Raw genomic sequence first — 17,080 nt, 5'->3', positions numbered from 1 at the left:
TGTTTCACCCGGCTTCCCTCCAGTTATTGCGTCTTTTCTTTCAGTAAAAGTCCGTCACCCCCTCCTGCACACACATACTTTCAGTCTGACAGGGGTAGATGCCAGATCTTTTCAACATCATTCACTTTAAGCCTCCATTGAGAACGTAACACTCCGCTCTCTGCCAAGCAGGCCACACTATCCCTCTATTTGTTACAGTTGCTGTTCATGCTTTTCCTCCAGAAAGGAGCCAAAAAGACACAATGTTCAGGTCCTGCTACACTCTCCACGGATGTCTTAAAGATGATTTATTAGAGAGAGTAACCTTGTGTCTATCCCCTGAGTCTTATTATCTCTCCTGTGTCTGATACAGTGAAGTGTGTCCTCCTGGGCTTGTAGGAATATCTGCTCACACACACACAAGCTTAAGAATAATGTCCAGCTGCTTATTGCTAGCATGTTTGAACACACACGTGACCGTAAGAGCGAGCCTGAGCCGTCAGCGTCACTCCCCATGTCGAGCGATGGAGGGCTTTGGATATTTTGGTTCCTGTGAATGAGATGTAGACATGTCAGGCTCCCACTCTGGTTGTCTCTAGCTGCCTGTTGACACAGAGGCTCCTGTGGCACTCCTTTGAAGAGAGTTTGCGGGAAGATTGAGGGGAAAGGGGGGGTCAACAACGGGCCTGCATGGGGTCATAAATTCCCACTCCCTGCGCTACAGGAGGAGTCCCCTTTGTCTGGCTGGACAACTGGCACGAGAGGAGGAAACAGCTGACAGCCAGGCAGAGGGGCCGTGTGACTGTGCTCTGACTGTAACTGTGTTTTGAGGATTTTTTTTTCCATAAATATTCCAGATTAATGAGTCTGATGATATCAATTTCACCCCCACTGAATTCCATGAAATTTCCATGAGTCAGTATGGAGGATGGGTAGCTGGAGAGGTGCCAGTTCACCTCCTGGTGCTGTGGAGGTGCCCTTGAGCACGGCATCAAACCTCCAGCTGCTCAGGGCTCTTATCCCTCCTCCGTCTGACATTTCTCCAGTAGTGTATGCTCATATGGTTCTATTGTGTGTGCATGTGTGTGTGCATTTCGGCCTATGTGTGTGTAGCATGTTCAGTAACAGAGTGAAGAGCTTGTGTTTCCCTTCAGGGATTAATAAAGTTTGTCTAAAAGTCGATATTGGCCTGCCAGTCTAAATCTCATCTCTACACTTCTTCTTCTTCTTCTTCTTCTTCTTGCCAGTCAACTCTGTTGCTCTGCTGACCTGCTGACCCTTTGCTCCCTTCGCTTCTTCCAACACACTGTAATCCCTCTTCGCTCTCGCAGCTGCCTCGCTCATTCTCCTGCAGGCCCGCGGAAACTCAGACAGAATACAACCCTGCGCCTGTGGGCACAGCCGGCCGGCTGGTTCAAGTTGGATTTGTTACTGCTGGTGAAGACGTTTATCCGGGTAAGACAGGGGAGAGAATTACTCATTGAGGCCAGGAACGCACACAAACACGCAATCCAAAGACTTCCAGCCTCATCAAAAGTGCTCCTTGTTAAATCTGACTGGGTTAATGTGTGTGTGTGTATTGTCAGGACTGTTTCAGGGCAGTTTGAGTCCTATCTTTCCACATGAGCAGACTATCTCATCCCAAACATGAAGCACTCAGCCTCCACATCATGGAGTTTTCTTTGTGGCCTTAACTGATATGAGCGACCATGTGGGAGTGTTTGAGATAAAGGAACAAAGAAGAGGAAATACCGCCAAACTAACAGGGGCACTGCTGGGTATTCAGGTGTCACACTTCCAACAAATGACCACTGATTCAACCTCAAAGTCTGCAGTCACAGACAACAAACACGAGTGAATCACATCCGGGGTATTCCTCTGTTTCTATAAACGTTATCTGTTACTATAAATGCTTGTCACAGCTTCTTCAAAGCACATCCCTGCAGCGCCCACTCCACCTTTTGTCTTCCCTTAAACTCTCCTGAAAGACAGAGAGGTAAAATAAACAGAGGTTTGTAGTTCCAGTAGCAGCTCAGCCAGTTTCCTTCCTGCTGCCCGTCACTTCATGTGTTTGCAACCTCTTTACCTTTCACAGCTTCACTTCCTGTGTCTTACATCACTTCCTGCGGCACCATGTGAATGAACTCTAAGGATGGGATATGTCCTCAAGTAACATTCGGGAACTAGTCTGTCTGGTATGAGCAATTCTGTTTACAACAGATTTATCTGCTGGTCACTCATGAGTCAGGAACTTCTGAAAACATCTCTGCATAAAATTGGAGAGGGATATTTTTAAAGCAGGTGGCATGTTTCCTGAATTAACTCCGGGAACTGGAATATTTTCCTTTCCTTTTTTACCCCTGGAAAAACCCTAAAACATCATTACATCACTCGTCTGAAACATGGATGATGTTTCGGGCTGTTATTTCTCTTTAATTCCATTTAAAAGTTTCTGCTCTTACTTGAAGTTTTAATGACTTTCAGCTTTAATGAAAGTTGGCTTTCATCAGGCCAAACAGCAAACTGAGACTTGCTCTACTAACTTAATCCCCTGCCCTCTGAAAAAAAACATTATTATTAAGACGAGGACTGTTTCTCAGTCTGAGTGTCACGGATGTTACTCGTGCTTTCTTAGACTTTCTATATTTCCAAAGAGGTTTGGACATTCTGGTTTCTTTTACAGGGACTTTATGGATCCTGTTGTGGGAAAATAATCCTCTTCTGGTGATTTTGAGAAAGGATAAGATGTTTTTTGGTAAGCCGCACCTCTGATGGTATATACAGTAAACGGAATAATCCTGTATGTACGAAGGGATCATATCCTAATCCGAGCGTTTCTCTGGCCTTAAAACTCAGAGATAAGTTTGTCTAGACACGGCCTTAATGCAGGGTGTTCTCCTTTTGGAGGACGGGAGGCCACAGAGGGGACACTTCACCTTCACAAATGTCCTTCCATCAAGCCAACCACTGATGGTGTCCTAATTATGTTGGTGTCTATTTGTCTGGTGTCTGGCTTAGCTTTTGAGTCTAAATCAAAGAAAAGGATACGAATAAAGTGAATAAAGGACTGGAGATGCTCACTTCTATTAATATATACTTGTATTACAACTATGACCACTATGACCATTGTTTTAGCATCATTTGTATTCATTTTATTTATTATATTTTATTATATTATACTTTATTTGATATGATATTTAAATGATTTTATTTTATTTAATTTATTGTAACTATTTTATTATATTTTTCTTAAACTTCCTGATTTTATTTCATTGATTTAATCGTCATGATTTTATTTTTGCTGTTATTTTCTGTCTATCAGGCTTCATGCTGCATGCTTAAATGTATAAAATGTGCTATATAAATAAAAATGAGTTGATTTTTGTTGTAAAATGTACACTGGAGTGAAGAGAATAAGAAAGAGAGAGTTGTGCTGAATTTAAAGGGGAATGTCAACATAAAGAATGCTGATCAGGATGTAAATTTAATCATATTTCAAACACATTTAAAATAAAAGAAGGTGTTTGAGAGCATATCTGTAAGGGGAGGCTTTAATTTGATGAATAGGCACATATTAATTTAGATATGTGACCGTGAGAGGTCAGTAAAACAAACATACTGTAGATGTGCATTGTCATCATCATTAAAGTAAACAAACATCCTCTTATTCCCATCGTAGTTCTGTGAAAAGACCACCATCTGTTCCAGCTCTGAGATTTCCCTAAACAGATAATCCTCAATCCCCTCTGAAAGACAGAAAAACTGGAGCCACAGTTACACCCAGGGGCCACAAGGGGGCTCAGCACAGTGCTCACCGGGTTTACAATGACAAATGAAGTAAACCTCAGACGCATCTCTGTGCTGAGTTTAATTCATTTTATCCCCATCAGCTGGATTTAGAGGGATTTGTGGAAATGATACTGATGCAACCTGAGCTCCAAATATGGAAAAAAAAAAGAGACATAGCTGAGAGAGCCGAACACTGTGTTCTTTTAAAATCACTAAAAGGTTGAGTTTATGTGTAGTCTGATGCAAAGCAGTGCCAAGCAGTGAGACGAGAAGAGACAGGAAGATAGGAGTAACTAGAAAACAAGATCTTTTAAAGAATCAAACCCAAACATGGACAAAAACTTCTCCCTGGATTCTTCTGTCTTCATTAGTTTTATAAAAAATAGGCCAAGAGGTCAGCGGCTCATTATGCTACAGTTCATTACTGACATGCAGCTGTGGTGCCCACGTACAGCAGGGCAGATCTGAGGCCTGTTTAATGATCACAGTGATGAAACAGGAGGGATCAGACACACAGCCGCTCATACCAGGCTGACATCCTCACTATAAAAAAAAAAAAGACCAGGATGCTGATGGAGAGACTCAGGGATGAGAGATGGAGCAGGAGGATGGAAAAGTTGTACCAAGAGGGGCTGAAGTCGAAAACAGGCTGAAAACAGGCCCATTAGGTTAAATTGGACAAACTCAGCCTCCTAATTGGATGTCCGCCTCATGCTTCTGATAAACCCCATCCCTCTGTTTTGTTCCATTAACCCCTGCTCAGCCCCTCTCATCCTGTGTCATGATGCAAAGTGTTACTGACAGGAAGGGCTTTAACACACACGGGCTGCCCTTTGACCTCTGTGGGACACCGCCCCCCGCCTCCTCCTCCTCTCACACTGCCCCCCGACCCCACCCTGCCATCTGCATTCATTCTTTCACTGAGGTACATCGGGGCTAAGGTCCGCAGAAGTTGTCCTGAGCCGAGCAGGAGCTGTTTACTTCCTGGAGATGGGTGTCCTAGTTTCATTCACGGGACAATCTGCCCATTGTGTGCCTGCAGGCATCTACCGATTGGTTCTCCACTGGCTGACAATCCAATAGAGTCTGAATTAAGAACATGAGCCCTGTGCTAACATCCTTCACATGCAAAGACACGCTTCTTCATCCTTGTTGTCTGGTGAAACAACAAAAAGCTGACAAGTAACTTCTAGATTATTTTTCTTACATGAATCCAAAAAAACCTTGAACTGCAAACTGCAAAGATGCTCTTTATAAATGAAAAATGTGGTAAAAAACTCAGGAATAAATCTTTGGAATGGTCAGTTACTTCATCTGTCTTCCACTTTAAGCCGAAAATCCTGCAAAATGATGGATGGATTGCTGTGAAATTGCAAAAACAGATTTGTGGTTGCCTAAAAACAACAACATTTTTGATCCCGTTAGTTTCATGTGCCGCAGAAAAACAATCCAATTTGTCTAAATTGGGTTATGAAAAACACCCGCAAACCTACCGACAACGCCACATGCCTTTTCCTTTTTGCCTAGTGCTAATTAGTGAATGTTATGCATACCAATGTAACTGTTAGCCTTTAAGCGTTTAGTCAAGCGCAGTGTTGGAGTTTCTAGCATTGAAGCAGTGGAAGTGGAAGCAAGAAGTATAAACCTGCAAAACCACGCTAAAAGGGAAAACAATGAGAAAAAGAGGTGTGCATGAGTTAAAAGAACCATAAGTTGCTCATCATTTATACACAAAACCTCCACAACAACAGCCATAACCCTCAAATGTCTTCAGCCTGTTTTGTCATGCACTCGCAGAATCAGCTTCAAAACTTTCTTCAATAGCGTGATTAATTTCTTTTGTGATTCCCTTTGCAGAACTGACAAACAGGTCAGGGAAGCTGCAGCCGCTCTCTGCACGGGTGAGAGGATCGATCTACATGCTTATATTCGTGTGTTTAATTTCAATTTAGATGCAAATATGCACACAGAGTTGAAGCTTTGAGAGCCCCTCAGTCTCATCGGCTCAGGACAATAGAACATGAAATTCCTAAGAGTCAAAAGATTGGAGAGCTGTAGGCAGGGGGCTTTGGGGGTGCCATGGGTGGGGCGTCAGATTAGACCACCTGTTCCACCATGAGGCATGCACACACACACATTCATTCCTTCCCTTTATCCCTCCTTCCCCAGCATTTGCTGTCTCTCACATTCTCTCTCACCATCTCGTTTGTAACTTAATAAGAAGCCTTTCTTCTCTCTCTCTCACTCACTTTCACTCTCATAAAACATCTCCCTCCTCGCCTGCTGCGCCCTGAGCTAATTTTGACTGCATTCCACTTCAGTCACATCTATGGGAAACAGACAAAACAATTTGCCAGATAACTCTGGCTGAGAGCCACGGGGACTCACATAAAAAACACACACTCATAAACACACACTCGCATAGTGCAAGTTAGACATACGTCGCCTCGCCACCCTAACCGAGGCCTCCAGGGAGTCGTGTTCAGACAGCGGCATAAACAGAGCAGCGTCACCCCTGTCCACATCGCTGAGGATCATCCAGCTGAATCAGGGAATCCCTCTGAAGTAGTGGCACACTTTCGGCTGGCCTGCAGTTCAGATTCATTGAAGGAGTTCATAAAGGACGGGGATATAGTGTAGCCTGTGAAACGTGCTTTTTTTTCTTCTTCTTTGTTTGTAAGATAACGTTTTAACTTCTCTCTTCAGCTCACAGGAAGTCACAGAAGAGCACTTCTTGAGTGTGTGTGATGGATGTGGTCTCCACGCTCCATCTCCATACCCAGAGCTCGCAGAGCAGCAGTCACCACAGCATTGCTCAGTTCGGCCTTAATAACTATTGATTGGGAAGCAGTAATGAGCCAAAGTGATTCACAGCATTTAAACTGTCCTCGGGTGAGTGTTTTTACAACCAGAACTTCCCTTGTGTCAGTCAGTCAGTGTTTTATACACCTCCACTGAGGATGCAGCGCGCACAGTGTCCATCACTGTACTCAGAATAAGGTGTCCCACTGCTGCCCTTGACTCGCTCTCACAGACACTTTATGTAACCAGCTTCTTCCTGTTCCCCGCTGGGACACTGCCCTCCTTATCACACCGCATGTGTGTCTGAACATGTGTGTATCTATCCCTCTGAAGACACAGAGACAGATCCTACATGATGACTTCCTGTAAACTTTGCAGCCTTTCCATGAGTAGAGTAAACACTTGCATGACTGTGTTTACATTGGCACAGTAAGGGTAATGCATGTTTAGGCAGTAGATGCTTCACAGGCTCAGAGCGTACATGCAGAGTCATGTTAAAACACAAGGCTGACTTAAAGTCTCCCACAGGAAACAAAAAGTAGAGATAAAGCCTCGCAGCCACATCCCGAAACGACAATAATACACACTTACGCCATGAACAGGAAGAGCTATAATCATATTTGTCCTTTGCGTCACAATGTGGCCCATCTATCAAAATGACCCAACCTCAGCGTTGCACCAAGGCCCCGCCGTGTCGGCATTTCTCTGCACTGCGCAGTCTTATAAATAGTTTTTGTTCCTGGGAGCTATATTGTGCTGTAAGCTACACCATTTCTCCTTCAGTTTGTGCAGAATGAGAACTGATACTGAAAGTGTGTGTGACTGAGAGGCCATGACCTGAACATGTGGCTTTTACATGATTGGGTCATGGCCTCAGTGTCACACTCAGTGTCCAACACTTTGCTCGCTTTGTGTGCATTTAAGGAGGTTTCCCATTAGGGTAAATAAGGTAAAGACACACAGACACACACCCAAAGGATGACCATCACCCCTGATGACATCATCCCTGCTATAGTTGGGGGATCACGTCACCCCATCCTGAGCCGGCAGACACACACACACACACACACACACACAGGAGATGTCCCCCTTATGGACTACATGCATAATTCACCCAAAGAAGGGTTGGGCTGGTGTCACCCATGTACTCCCCACCTCCTCCTCCTCCTCCTTAATCTCGAACCTGAGGCTTGCACCTCAGGAGAGGAGGCGACGCAAAGCAACAGAGGAGGAGGGAAGGGGGAGGATGAGGTAATCAATGACTGGGAGGGCAACAGAGGGAGATATGATGAGGCTGTCTGAGCTCGAAGCCACCGGCAGCTTGTCGCCCGCAGCCTTGAAACAACACCCAGAGACATCAGCTCTGCCAAACAGGCTGAAAAATACACCAAATATTTAAAAAGCAGCTCTAAACACCGGCTGTTTCTGCAGTATTTGTAGTCAGATCCATTGAGCATCAGTTTGTCTTGCAGTCAATAAAAGGAGGTATGGACGACACCCTCTGACATGGGCACACGATGTGACAAACCAGCCCATGCTGTTGTCTGAGCCTTTATGAATGAATGCAGGCACACACGCAGCTCTGGAGGTGAACCCTGTTGCATGACAACCCACCTTCCGCCTCCATCCACACTCAAGGCGAGGATGCCGATGTGTGCATGACAAGTCAGGACGGATTTTGACCCACATAACTCAGCCACACCCCTCTTTTTATGCTTTTTCTTTCTCTCCCAAGTTTCAACAGTACAACCGGTACCGGTGAAGTTTATAGGCGTGTCATCTCCCCAGAGGCCACACACTTGCCGGTGGCTGTTTGCTGGCAACACCATCAGTGCCGGCCCCCTCCCCCAGAGCAAAAACCTAGCCCTTAGGAAAGAGAGAGCAGAAGACACAGCTGCAGGATAAGCAGCATGCTGTGCTGTTTGTTTTCGCCTCGAGGGAATGGAAAAAGATGGATGATGGAAGTTGTGAATGCACTGCGAGTATTACTGTGTGTGTTTTGTGTCAGCAAGGTAGTGGTCCCCTTCACTTCCCCTTCAGTCCCCTCCCCTGCCTCTCCTCCTCTCCATCCTCACCTGGTCCATGGTTTTCAGCGAGCCTCCTCCCTCCTCCTGTTCCCGGTCATGGCACAAGATCTCCGGCTTCCTCCCTTTTCTTCTTGTTTTCCTTGTTCAGTATTTCCAACAACAATCCGATCCTGCTGTCCTCACACGGGCAAGGCAGCCTGGCAGCCGACTGCTGCTGCTGCTGCGCCTCTCCACAGAGGCATGCTTCAGTCTATCCTTGAGTGTGACAGTCTGATACATCCAGCTGAACACTCATCTCTTGTCCTTCTCTCCGTCCCCTCCTCTGTCCTGCTGCTCTGGGTGGAGGCTGGAGGGTGAACAGGGCGTGTGTGGGATCCACACCTCTTTCCTTGATAACCAACACGTAGGGGAAGAGACTCCCGCTCTCCGCTTTCCTTCTCAAGCTCTTCCACTCGTTCCCTATGTAAGCTGGCCCCTCGCCTCGCCTCGCCTCCCCACCCTCCCTCTCTTCTGTCTCCACTTCCCTCCTCTCTTTCCACCTCCCCTCCCCCCCTCCTGCTGCAGCCAAACAGATCCGGAGCGAGCGAATGAGAAAGAGGGAGCCAGGGAGAGAGGAGGGCGGAGGGCTGAGATTGGCTGCCAGGGGGGTCATGTGACTCCTGTCGACGGGCTGAGGGACCCTCTACCAGCTGTCCAGCTCATGCTTCCCTGAAAACCTCTGTTGCCATTGACAACAGCTGCTGTGCAACACACCAACCACAGATCCTCAGACACAAAGCTATTGGCTGGCAGGATTTATGGCCTCCGCCTCCTGTTGTGGGGGGAGCATGTTGGGACGTGTAGTCCAATCTGCAGAGAGGGTGGACTGAGTGTTTAAGAGCAGACATCCCTGTGGCCCTGGGAGGAATTTCCCCCCCCTGCCCTCGCCTCTCTGCTGAAATGTTTACGCATCAGTGTTGCACTGGCTGAGATCCAGAGTCAAAAAGATGGACAGAGCATTGCATCATTAGCATGAAAACTTTGGCTTAAACTTGTATTTAACACACAGGCAGAGGAAAGACCTCGAGGCCCGGGCATTCTTGGTCAGCCAGGAAAAAGACATCCTCTGCTGTTTCCCTCTCAGGCCACACTCAGGGAAACTCCCGCCCCAAAACAACAGGAACTCCACAGTTGAAGGCCACGGCTAAGCACACTGGCAAACCCCCCATTGCTCCCTCCCTTTCTCTTTTCTTTCATTGCCTTCTTTTTCTGTATTTGCTCCGTCTCTATCCTCCCCAACCCCCTCCCTCCCCGTCCCTCCCTCGCCACCTATTGAATCATAACACTCGATTCCCCTCCTGCGCCATCCTCTCCTCCCCCTGAACTCAGTCTTGTTTGGAATCCTGAAAATGTTGCTGGAGGTTACAGGTGCCACAGAGGGGAGATGTTATTACAAACTGGCAGCATGCGCCAAGAGGCACATTGTGCATCATCAATTTACAGAAGACAATCCACACTGGGACATGATCAGTCTGATGAATATCTTAAACTTTTAAAGGAACCACACATTCAGGAGCTATCACATGATAAAGTTATTATTTATGATTTAGTGTGACATTTTGCTGTAACAGCATCTTATATGGTTCATCATCCAAAGTCCTCAATAAACTCCAGTACATCCAGAACTCAGCTGCCCATCTACTCACTCACTCCCATTCCTGTGATCACATCACCCCTGTCCTCCAAAACCTCCACTGGCTTCCTGTCCCCCAACGCATTCACTTCAAACTCCTCCTCCTGACTTACAAAGCCCTCCATCACCTGGCCCCCTCCTATCTCACTGACCTGCTTCATCCTCAAAACCCCTCCCGTGCTCTCCGCTCCTCTGATGAAAACCTCCTCTCCCCACCCTGTAGGACCAAGCACCGAACCTGGGGCGACAGGGCTTACTCCATTGCTGCCCCCGCCCTCTGGAACCCCCTCCCCAATCACATACGCAACTCCACTGACCTCCAAACATTCAAATCCCACCTCAAAACACACCTCTTCAGAACTGCTTTTAATTGTTAATGTTTTTATTTCCACTGTTTCTAATTCGTTTCTTTTATTGTGTCTTTTATTGTGAAGTGTCTTTGAGTTCTGTGAAAAGCACTATATAAATAAAATGTATTATTATTATTATTATTACTTCATTGACGGATAACATGTTTTCCCTTCGAAGGTCTCTTGATGAATTGAGTCAGCTGCATGTCCTTTTCCTGCAGTGCATTGTGGTCTACTGTTGTTGGTGTCTGTGGAGAAATCAGTGTCACTCTCCCTTCTTTCATGGATCTCTTTTTTTACAATCACACATAATACAATCTGACTTTTTTTTTCACTTTTAAGGACCAAAAAAACCCCAAACTTTCTTGTCTACTTTTTTAATACCTGACATTTTTCAGCCATCATATTCTGAACTGGAAACAGCTGGCACTAGAATCCAAACATGTACATTTTTCCAGCATTTTTTCATGCCATCCTAAGGTCTAAGGTAAATACAAGTTGAGAACAACCAGAACCCGAAAGAGCATGGAGCGCTGCCAGCCGCTGTTACAGTGCCCAGTGCTCTGCAGGTGGATATTTCATTTTAGAACTAATCATAAACAATTCCTGTATGACTGCATGTTCTCAAAAATGCTTCCCCAAGGCAAAACCAAGGTCTCTGCAGCCAGAAACAAAAGAGCACCTGTCCTGGCTTATTTCCATTCAGTGGACACATAACAAAGCTGTGACATAATCTGATATGGAAGCTTTGAGCACTGTGACAGGTCACTGAGGGAGGGAGTGAGAGAGGCTCAGGAATGCAGGTTTAAATTATAACAGCAGAACAACAAGGTCATGTAAAATGTAGAGCAGCAAACAAGTGAACAAATCCCTGCTCTGCTCTCCACAATCCAGCTGCATCCTTCTCTTTTATCACCCAACTGAGCAGCCTCCACTGCAGACCGCTGCAGTGTCATTTGATCTGGTCGAGTCAGAGATGCTGTTTGAAGTGAAATGACTGCTGTGTGTGTGTGAGAGAGAGTGTGTGTGTGTGTGGTAGAGTGTGCTCTGGGACAGAACAGCAGTTGTATTGTAATGGTGAGAGTGGTAGATTATACTATCAGCAGAGGAATTCAGATTATTTCAGAGTGGGCCTGTCTGCACACATGTGGGAGAAACTTCACCTGTGCACTGAGAGGAGGAGGAGGAGGACACTGAGGCACACACACACACACACTGACATAGAGATGTAGGAATTCACTAACATGCTTTCTTTGAGAGGTTTTTAGGAGCAGAAGTTTGAAACCATCACCATGTTTTGAAAGTAAATATTACACTGGAGGAAAACATCTAACCCAGCGCTGTGTGGTGACTAAATGGTCACATATGTTCTCTATTTAACCTTCTATCCTCTGCCTTTCAAATTCATGCAACAACTACACTGTAAAAATCATGTTGTGGTTAAATATGGTGTTTTATCTGGACTATTTCCATGAAACAGAGTAGGTTGGGTAGCCAATTTCCCCGTTTCAAGTGTTTGTGCCGAGCTACGCCAACTGACAGCAGACAGGGGGTTTCCTTTATAGTTCGGTATGAACGTGAGTTCAATTTTCCATCTATGGGAAGCAAATTAGGCACTTATATGGAACTGATTTTAAAGGTGATGCTGGATAGTTTCACTATGTTTCAGAGTAGTATTCTAAAAATGATCAAAGATTAAAATCAAGTGTTGGAGTGTAAAGAATATACAAAAAACTGTAAAGAAAGCTGACCTGACATCTTGGAGAGACTGACACATTCAACATTGAAGTCCTCCATCTGTTGAATAAATAAGAAAATTATTTTTGAGCACATATCAGGAGAAAAATTTGAAACATTTCCCGATGTTTAACTTCAAATCTGACATGCCAGCTTCTCATATATCACCTGTTCTTACCTGAGGTTCTTACATAAATGTGAAAACAGGCCAGTTTGTCTACTTCAGGGCTCCACAGCCATCTGCCGACTCCACACTGCCTACTGTAGGTAAACAGCACCATCTGCAGGACCAGAAGGAGCATAAGACTTAAGTACGCATGAAGGCCTATTCCAGTATGCTTTGTGCAGAAGTAAACATTTGGCTTGAATCTTTAAAACATGACATTTTAACTTGCAGGAGTCTTCAGGAGATTGTGGTGTGGAAGCTGAAACTGGCTACAAGGTGTCTCCAGAGATACCAGATCACAGGTCATTATCAGGGATTTGGAACTACTTTTTAAAATACTAGCAGCATCCACTATCCATTGAAAGATCAGAGGTCAGCTACTCATATGTTTTGGCTTATTTCAGGTAATGCATAGTTAAAGAAGACATGCATTTTTTTGCTCACAAGCTGCATGTTTGCAACCACATCCATCCCTTTTGACCTCCCTTACAAATATGTCCAAATCCAAGAGATCATGCTCAATGCAGGAGGATTTTTCTGGTGAGTCTTGGTTGCAGTTCCTTATAAATCTACATCAGTGTGGCAGAAATAGACTTTTTTCATCTGCACTCCCTCTAAGTTAATAACTCTATCAATATTGGTACCTCAGAAATGTAATATGTAGAGGTAGCATGACTCTGAATTAAAACTGTGTTTCTCTCAAAGGTAATATCTTCTCCACACAGCTCATTTTAAAAACAATACTTGTCAGGGGTGCTGCAGACAAAGTGCAGCTAGTCATTTGAAGAGTACTTTTAAAAGGTAAATAATTCATGGTTGGAGACAAAAACATTGACTGAAGAAGGAGAGGAAACTGGATTTATTGAAATCATCTTTATTTGACATATCATATAAATAATGTCATAACTTCAGTAAATCATCCATGCATCAATAAGCGTACCTTTATTTAAATATAACACATCATCTATATGAGGTTTAGTGGTAAAGCTAACATATCCAGTCAAAGTATCTCTGATATAACACCATTCCTCTTCATGTAAGTCATGAAAAAATAAACAGACCAACAGTCAAATGATATAATACTGATAATATTGATCCGACACGTTTCGCTTTAACCTGATGGGAAATCCAGATCAAAGTGAGAAGAAAAACATGTTGGCAACACATGATTAAAGTAACATTAACACAAGGCTGAAGCTCTCCACCACAAACATGAGTTTACAGATAAGTTGGCAACAGAAGTGTTAAGGTTATATTCTAAAACACATTAAAGAACGAGCCTCTCACAGTGCTTCTCAAAAGGCAAATCCTGACCGACACCTTAAATACACTGGACCTGAAAAAACTGCCCTGCATCAGTATGATTGAAATTAACTGGACTTCCACAGAGGTAAGACTCCTTCTCCTTGACAGGGGGAACATGTGCATGCGTAACCTTGAACAGCAGAGAGAAAAAAACACTGATTAAACTGATTGTACGAGCTGGTGGGAGCTCTCGGGGTGAGAATGTGTCAGAGGACCGTAGTCCGATGGAGCAGGAGGTAGGGTGGGTGTTGGAGGATTAAAACAGTGCAAGTGGGGGACAGGTGTTTTGGCTTCTTCTCCATTTGTTCTCCTCTCCACTGGGTTGCTCTTCCCATCCTGCCTGAGAGCTCCAAAGGGAAACCATCATGGTCCGAGCCCAGCTCAGGTCCCTGAAAGAGATGACAGCCGCCTTCAAACATCAAGTTTATGATGAACTCTACTTTTGTTTTCCCTTTTTTTTGTTATACTTTTTATTTAGTAGTTTTCACACAAAAGAAACAACAACAAGGAAACAAGACAAAACAAAGACGTGGCAGCATGTCAGCATTGGATGAGTTTTCTTACATATATATAAGACTATCTTCTGTAAGTAAACAGCTCATTTTTAAACCATTCTTGAGTATAGGATTTGATACCCAATGCAGAAACACACTTTAAAGGCCCTGTGAGGAGTTTTGAAATGGCTGAGAAACAGACTGAAAATTATACTGATGCCTCTTTATGACCTTCAATAGCAAACAAGTCCATCAGCAGCCACATTGACACCTTCTCTGTTGTAATTTTTAATGCCTGAAACCGCAGTGAGGGGGTAGGTGTCAGACCAGATGATGGACATCTTGCTTCAGAAACAGCCTTTATTTGACTGTTTTCATGGAAAATAATCACATTGCCTGATAAAGTTGACCGTTTAAAGACAACAGGATGAGGCTTTTGTTGAAAACACTACTTTTGCATGTTTAGGACAAGAGATAAGAGGTATCACTTTGTCCACAAGGGGGGCGCCAGAATCGATACAAAACAAAAGTTCCTCACAGCACCTTTAAATAGAATGTACAAAGAAAAAAAAAAATCTACAACATCGACAAGAAAAAATAAATAAATAAATAAAAGAAAAGTAAATACATAAAGGAAATTTCAAATCTGATTTTATTGAGGCCTGGATATGTATTTATTATATATACATATATGTACACTGCGTGCACAATTATTAGGCACGTGAGTATTTTTGTGAATATGTTAAAAACTATGTTAACAGTCGTTTTCAAATTTGTCAAGAAGTCAGATAGTGAATATATTTCTTCAACTGTGTGGTTAAAATTATGCTTTTCAAATTCTGTTGGCTGTATTTGTAAATAAATGCAGAATCTGCAGAAATGAGCGTGCCAAATTATTATGCAAGTTGGTGATAAGAGCATATAACTTGTGAAAATTAAAAACTAGGCACCATTTTAAACGTTCTGTTGATTGAAAATAATAATATTTCCTACAACTGTATTCAAACTTCAACAAAAACAACTGTTTTCTTTACATTTGTATACAAAATAAAACTGTTAATGTCTTTAAAACATTTCAAATCTAAAGTGTTTCTCAAATGTCCAATATAACCTCCTTTTCTTTCAGTGAGGGTCAGAGGTCACTGTAAACTGATTTAGTGAGGTTTCTGATGACTTCTCTGCTGACACTGTGAGCTGTACCTTGTATGGCTTTCCAAAGAGACTCTTTTCAGCTGTATTTCTGCCATTACTGTAAATTATCTCCTTTATTATTGACCACAAGTTCTCGGGTTGAGATCAGGGGAGCAGGCAGGCCAGTTCATGAGGCGATCCAATTTGATATACATATATATATGTACATACCCACCCTGCTTTAGTGTTTTCCACTGTTAATGTTCTTCACCATCTGTTTCTAGCTCAAATCCAATGCTCAAGCACACACATATTTACATTTGTATTTCATCTCTCTTCATGTTATATCAATGTTAGTTATTCTTTTCCATTGTGACTCAAAAATATCACTTAAATTCCTTATCCTGTGTGTTATCCTTTCTATGTTGTGAATTTCATTAATAGTTGCTTTCCATTTGGTTATCTGTGGTGGGGTCTGTTTCAGCCAGTTTTTAGTCAACCTGTTTCATTGCTGATATTCTTAAAATCCTATACAGGTACTTTTGTTTTCTTAAGAGCTATGATTACATAATTTGATGTTGTTTGACAGAATCTTCTTTAAAATAAATAAATAAATAAATAAATAAATAAATAAACAAAATCTATAGAAGCCATTCTCATGATTATCCTTCTTGTCGTTTTCTGATACCACCCCTTCATTAGAATATTTGGAAGACAGTACAGAGAGTGTAAGATGTAATCAGACCTGCAGTGAAATACTACCTTACCATTGTCCGTATCGGAGATCAGGGATACAGGAAAGGAACAACACGCAGCACCGGCCGTCCGCGCGGCTGAACAGGACCCCTCCTCATCGTCATCACAGCATGTAGATGATGTAGGAGAGGAAGACCAGGCCCATGATGGCGAAGAACATCAACACCAGTATGTCCGTCATGATGGAAATACTATCAGGGATGGACTCTGAAGATGCGAGCACACGCGATAAATTGGCAGCAGCAGCAGCAGAGAGACGAGTGCACGAGATCGGAGAAGATCGGAAACGCTCGGGTTTCGTCGGAGAGAACAGAAGCTCGACCCTCCCCCCTTCTGTTCAAGGAACAGGAAGTAAAGGAAGTCTTTTACCTCGCTTATGCAGGATTTAACGGCGAGATTCAACCTTCATTTAAATTCAAAGAAGGAAACTCAAGCGTTTTATTTTAATCTTAACAGAATAATTATTACATGTGATAAACAAACAGGGGGAAAGAATGACCTGGCAGGCTAAACTCAGGGTCATATAACCCCAGGAAAATGCAGAGGGTTCCTTTTTTTGCTTATTGATCTAGATTCTAGATCAGGGGTGTCAAACTCATTTCAGTTCAGGGGCCACATACAGCCCAATTTGATCTAAAGTGGGGCAGACCAGACCAGTAAAATCATAATAACCTATAAATACCAAAAACTCAAAATGTGTTCCTTTGTTTTAGTTCAAAAGGCGTTTTTCCACCGCAGGAACTTTACCCCGGAACTAGGCACTTAACCCCTGAACTACTTGCATTTCGACCGGGAGGAGAGGAGAAATGGAGAAGAAGCCAAAACACTTGTCCCCCACTTGCACTGTTTTAATCCTTCAACACCTACCCTAC

The 17,080-nt window shown here is 43.6% G+C and overlaps 1 protein-coding gene and 1 long non-coding RNA gene across 2 annotated transcripts in view; both read right to left on the bottom strand.

Annotated features, from left to right (window-relative positions):
• arhgap23a (Rho GTPase activating protein 23a) overlaps nt 1-9,036 on the bottom strand; it is a 73,164-nt gene extending 64,128 nt beyond the window's left edge. Inside the window, exon 1 of the mRNA XM_034711719.1 lies at nt 8,646-9,036. Within this exon, the coding sequence (XP_034567610.1) occupies nt 8,646-8,654 (9 nt within the window). The 5' untranslated portion in view covers nt 8,655-9,036. The remainder of the gene's footprint in view (nt 1-8,645) is intronic.
• A 4,330-nt stretch (nt 9,037-13,366) lies between these two features.
• On the bottom strand, nt 13,367-16,526 carry LOC117832551. The gene is made up of 2 exons (XR_004635202.1): nt 16,220-16,526; nt 13,367-14,216 (listed from the first exon to the last, which is right to left on the bottom strand). It is a non-coding gene; the product is annotated as an uncharacterized LOC117832551 (long non-coding RNA).
• Between the last annotated feature and the right edge of the window lie 554 nt (nt 16,527-17,080).

The sequence above is a fragment of the Notolabrus celidotus genome, chromosome 20 (assembly GCF_009762535.1).
Source record: "Notolabrus celidotus isolate fNotCel1 chromosome 20, fNotCel1.pri, whole genome shotgun sequence".
NCBI classification, from domain to species: Eukaryota; Metazoa; Chordata; class Actinopteri; order Labriformes; family Labridae; genus Notolabrus; species Notolabrus celidotus.
This window is presented reverse-complemented; position numbering and strand designations above follow the sequence as displayed.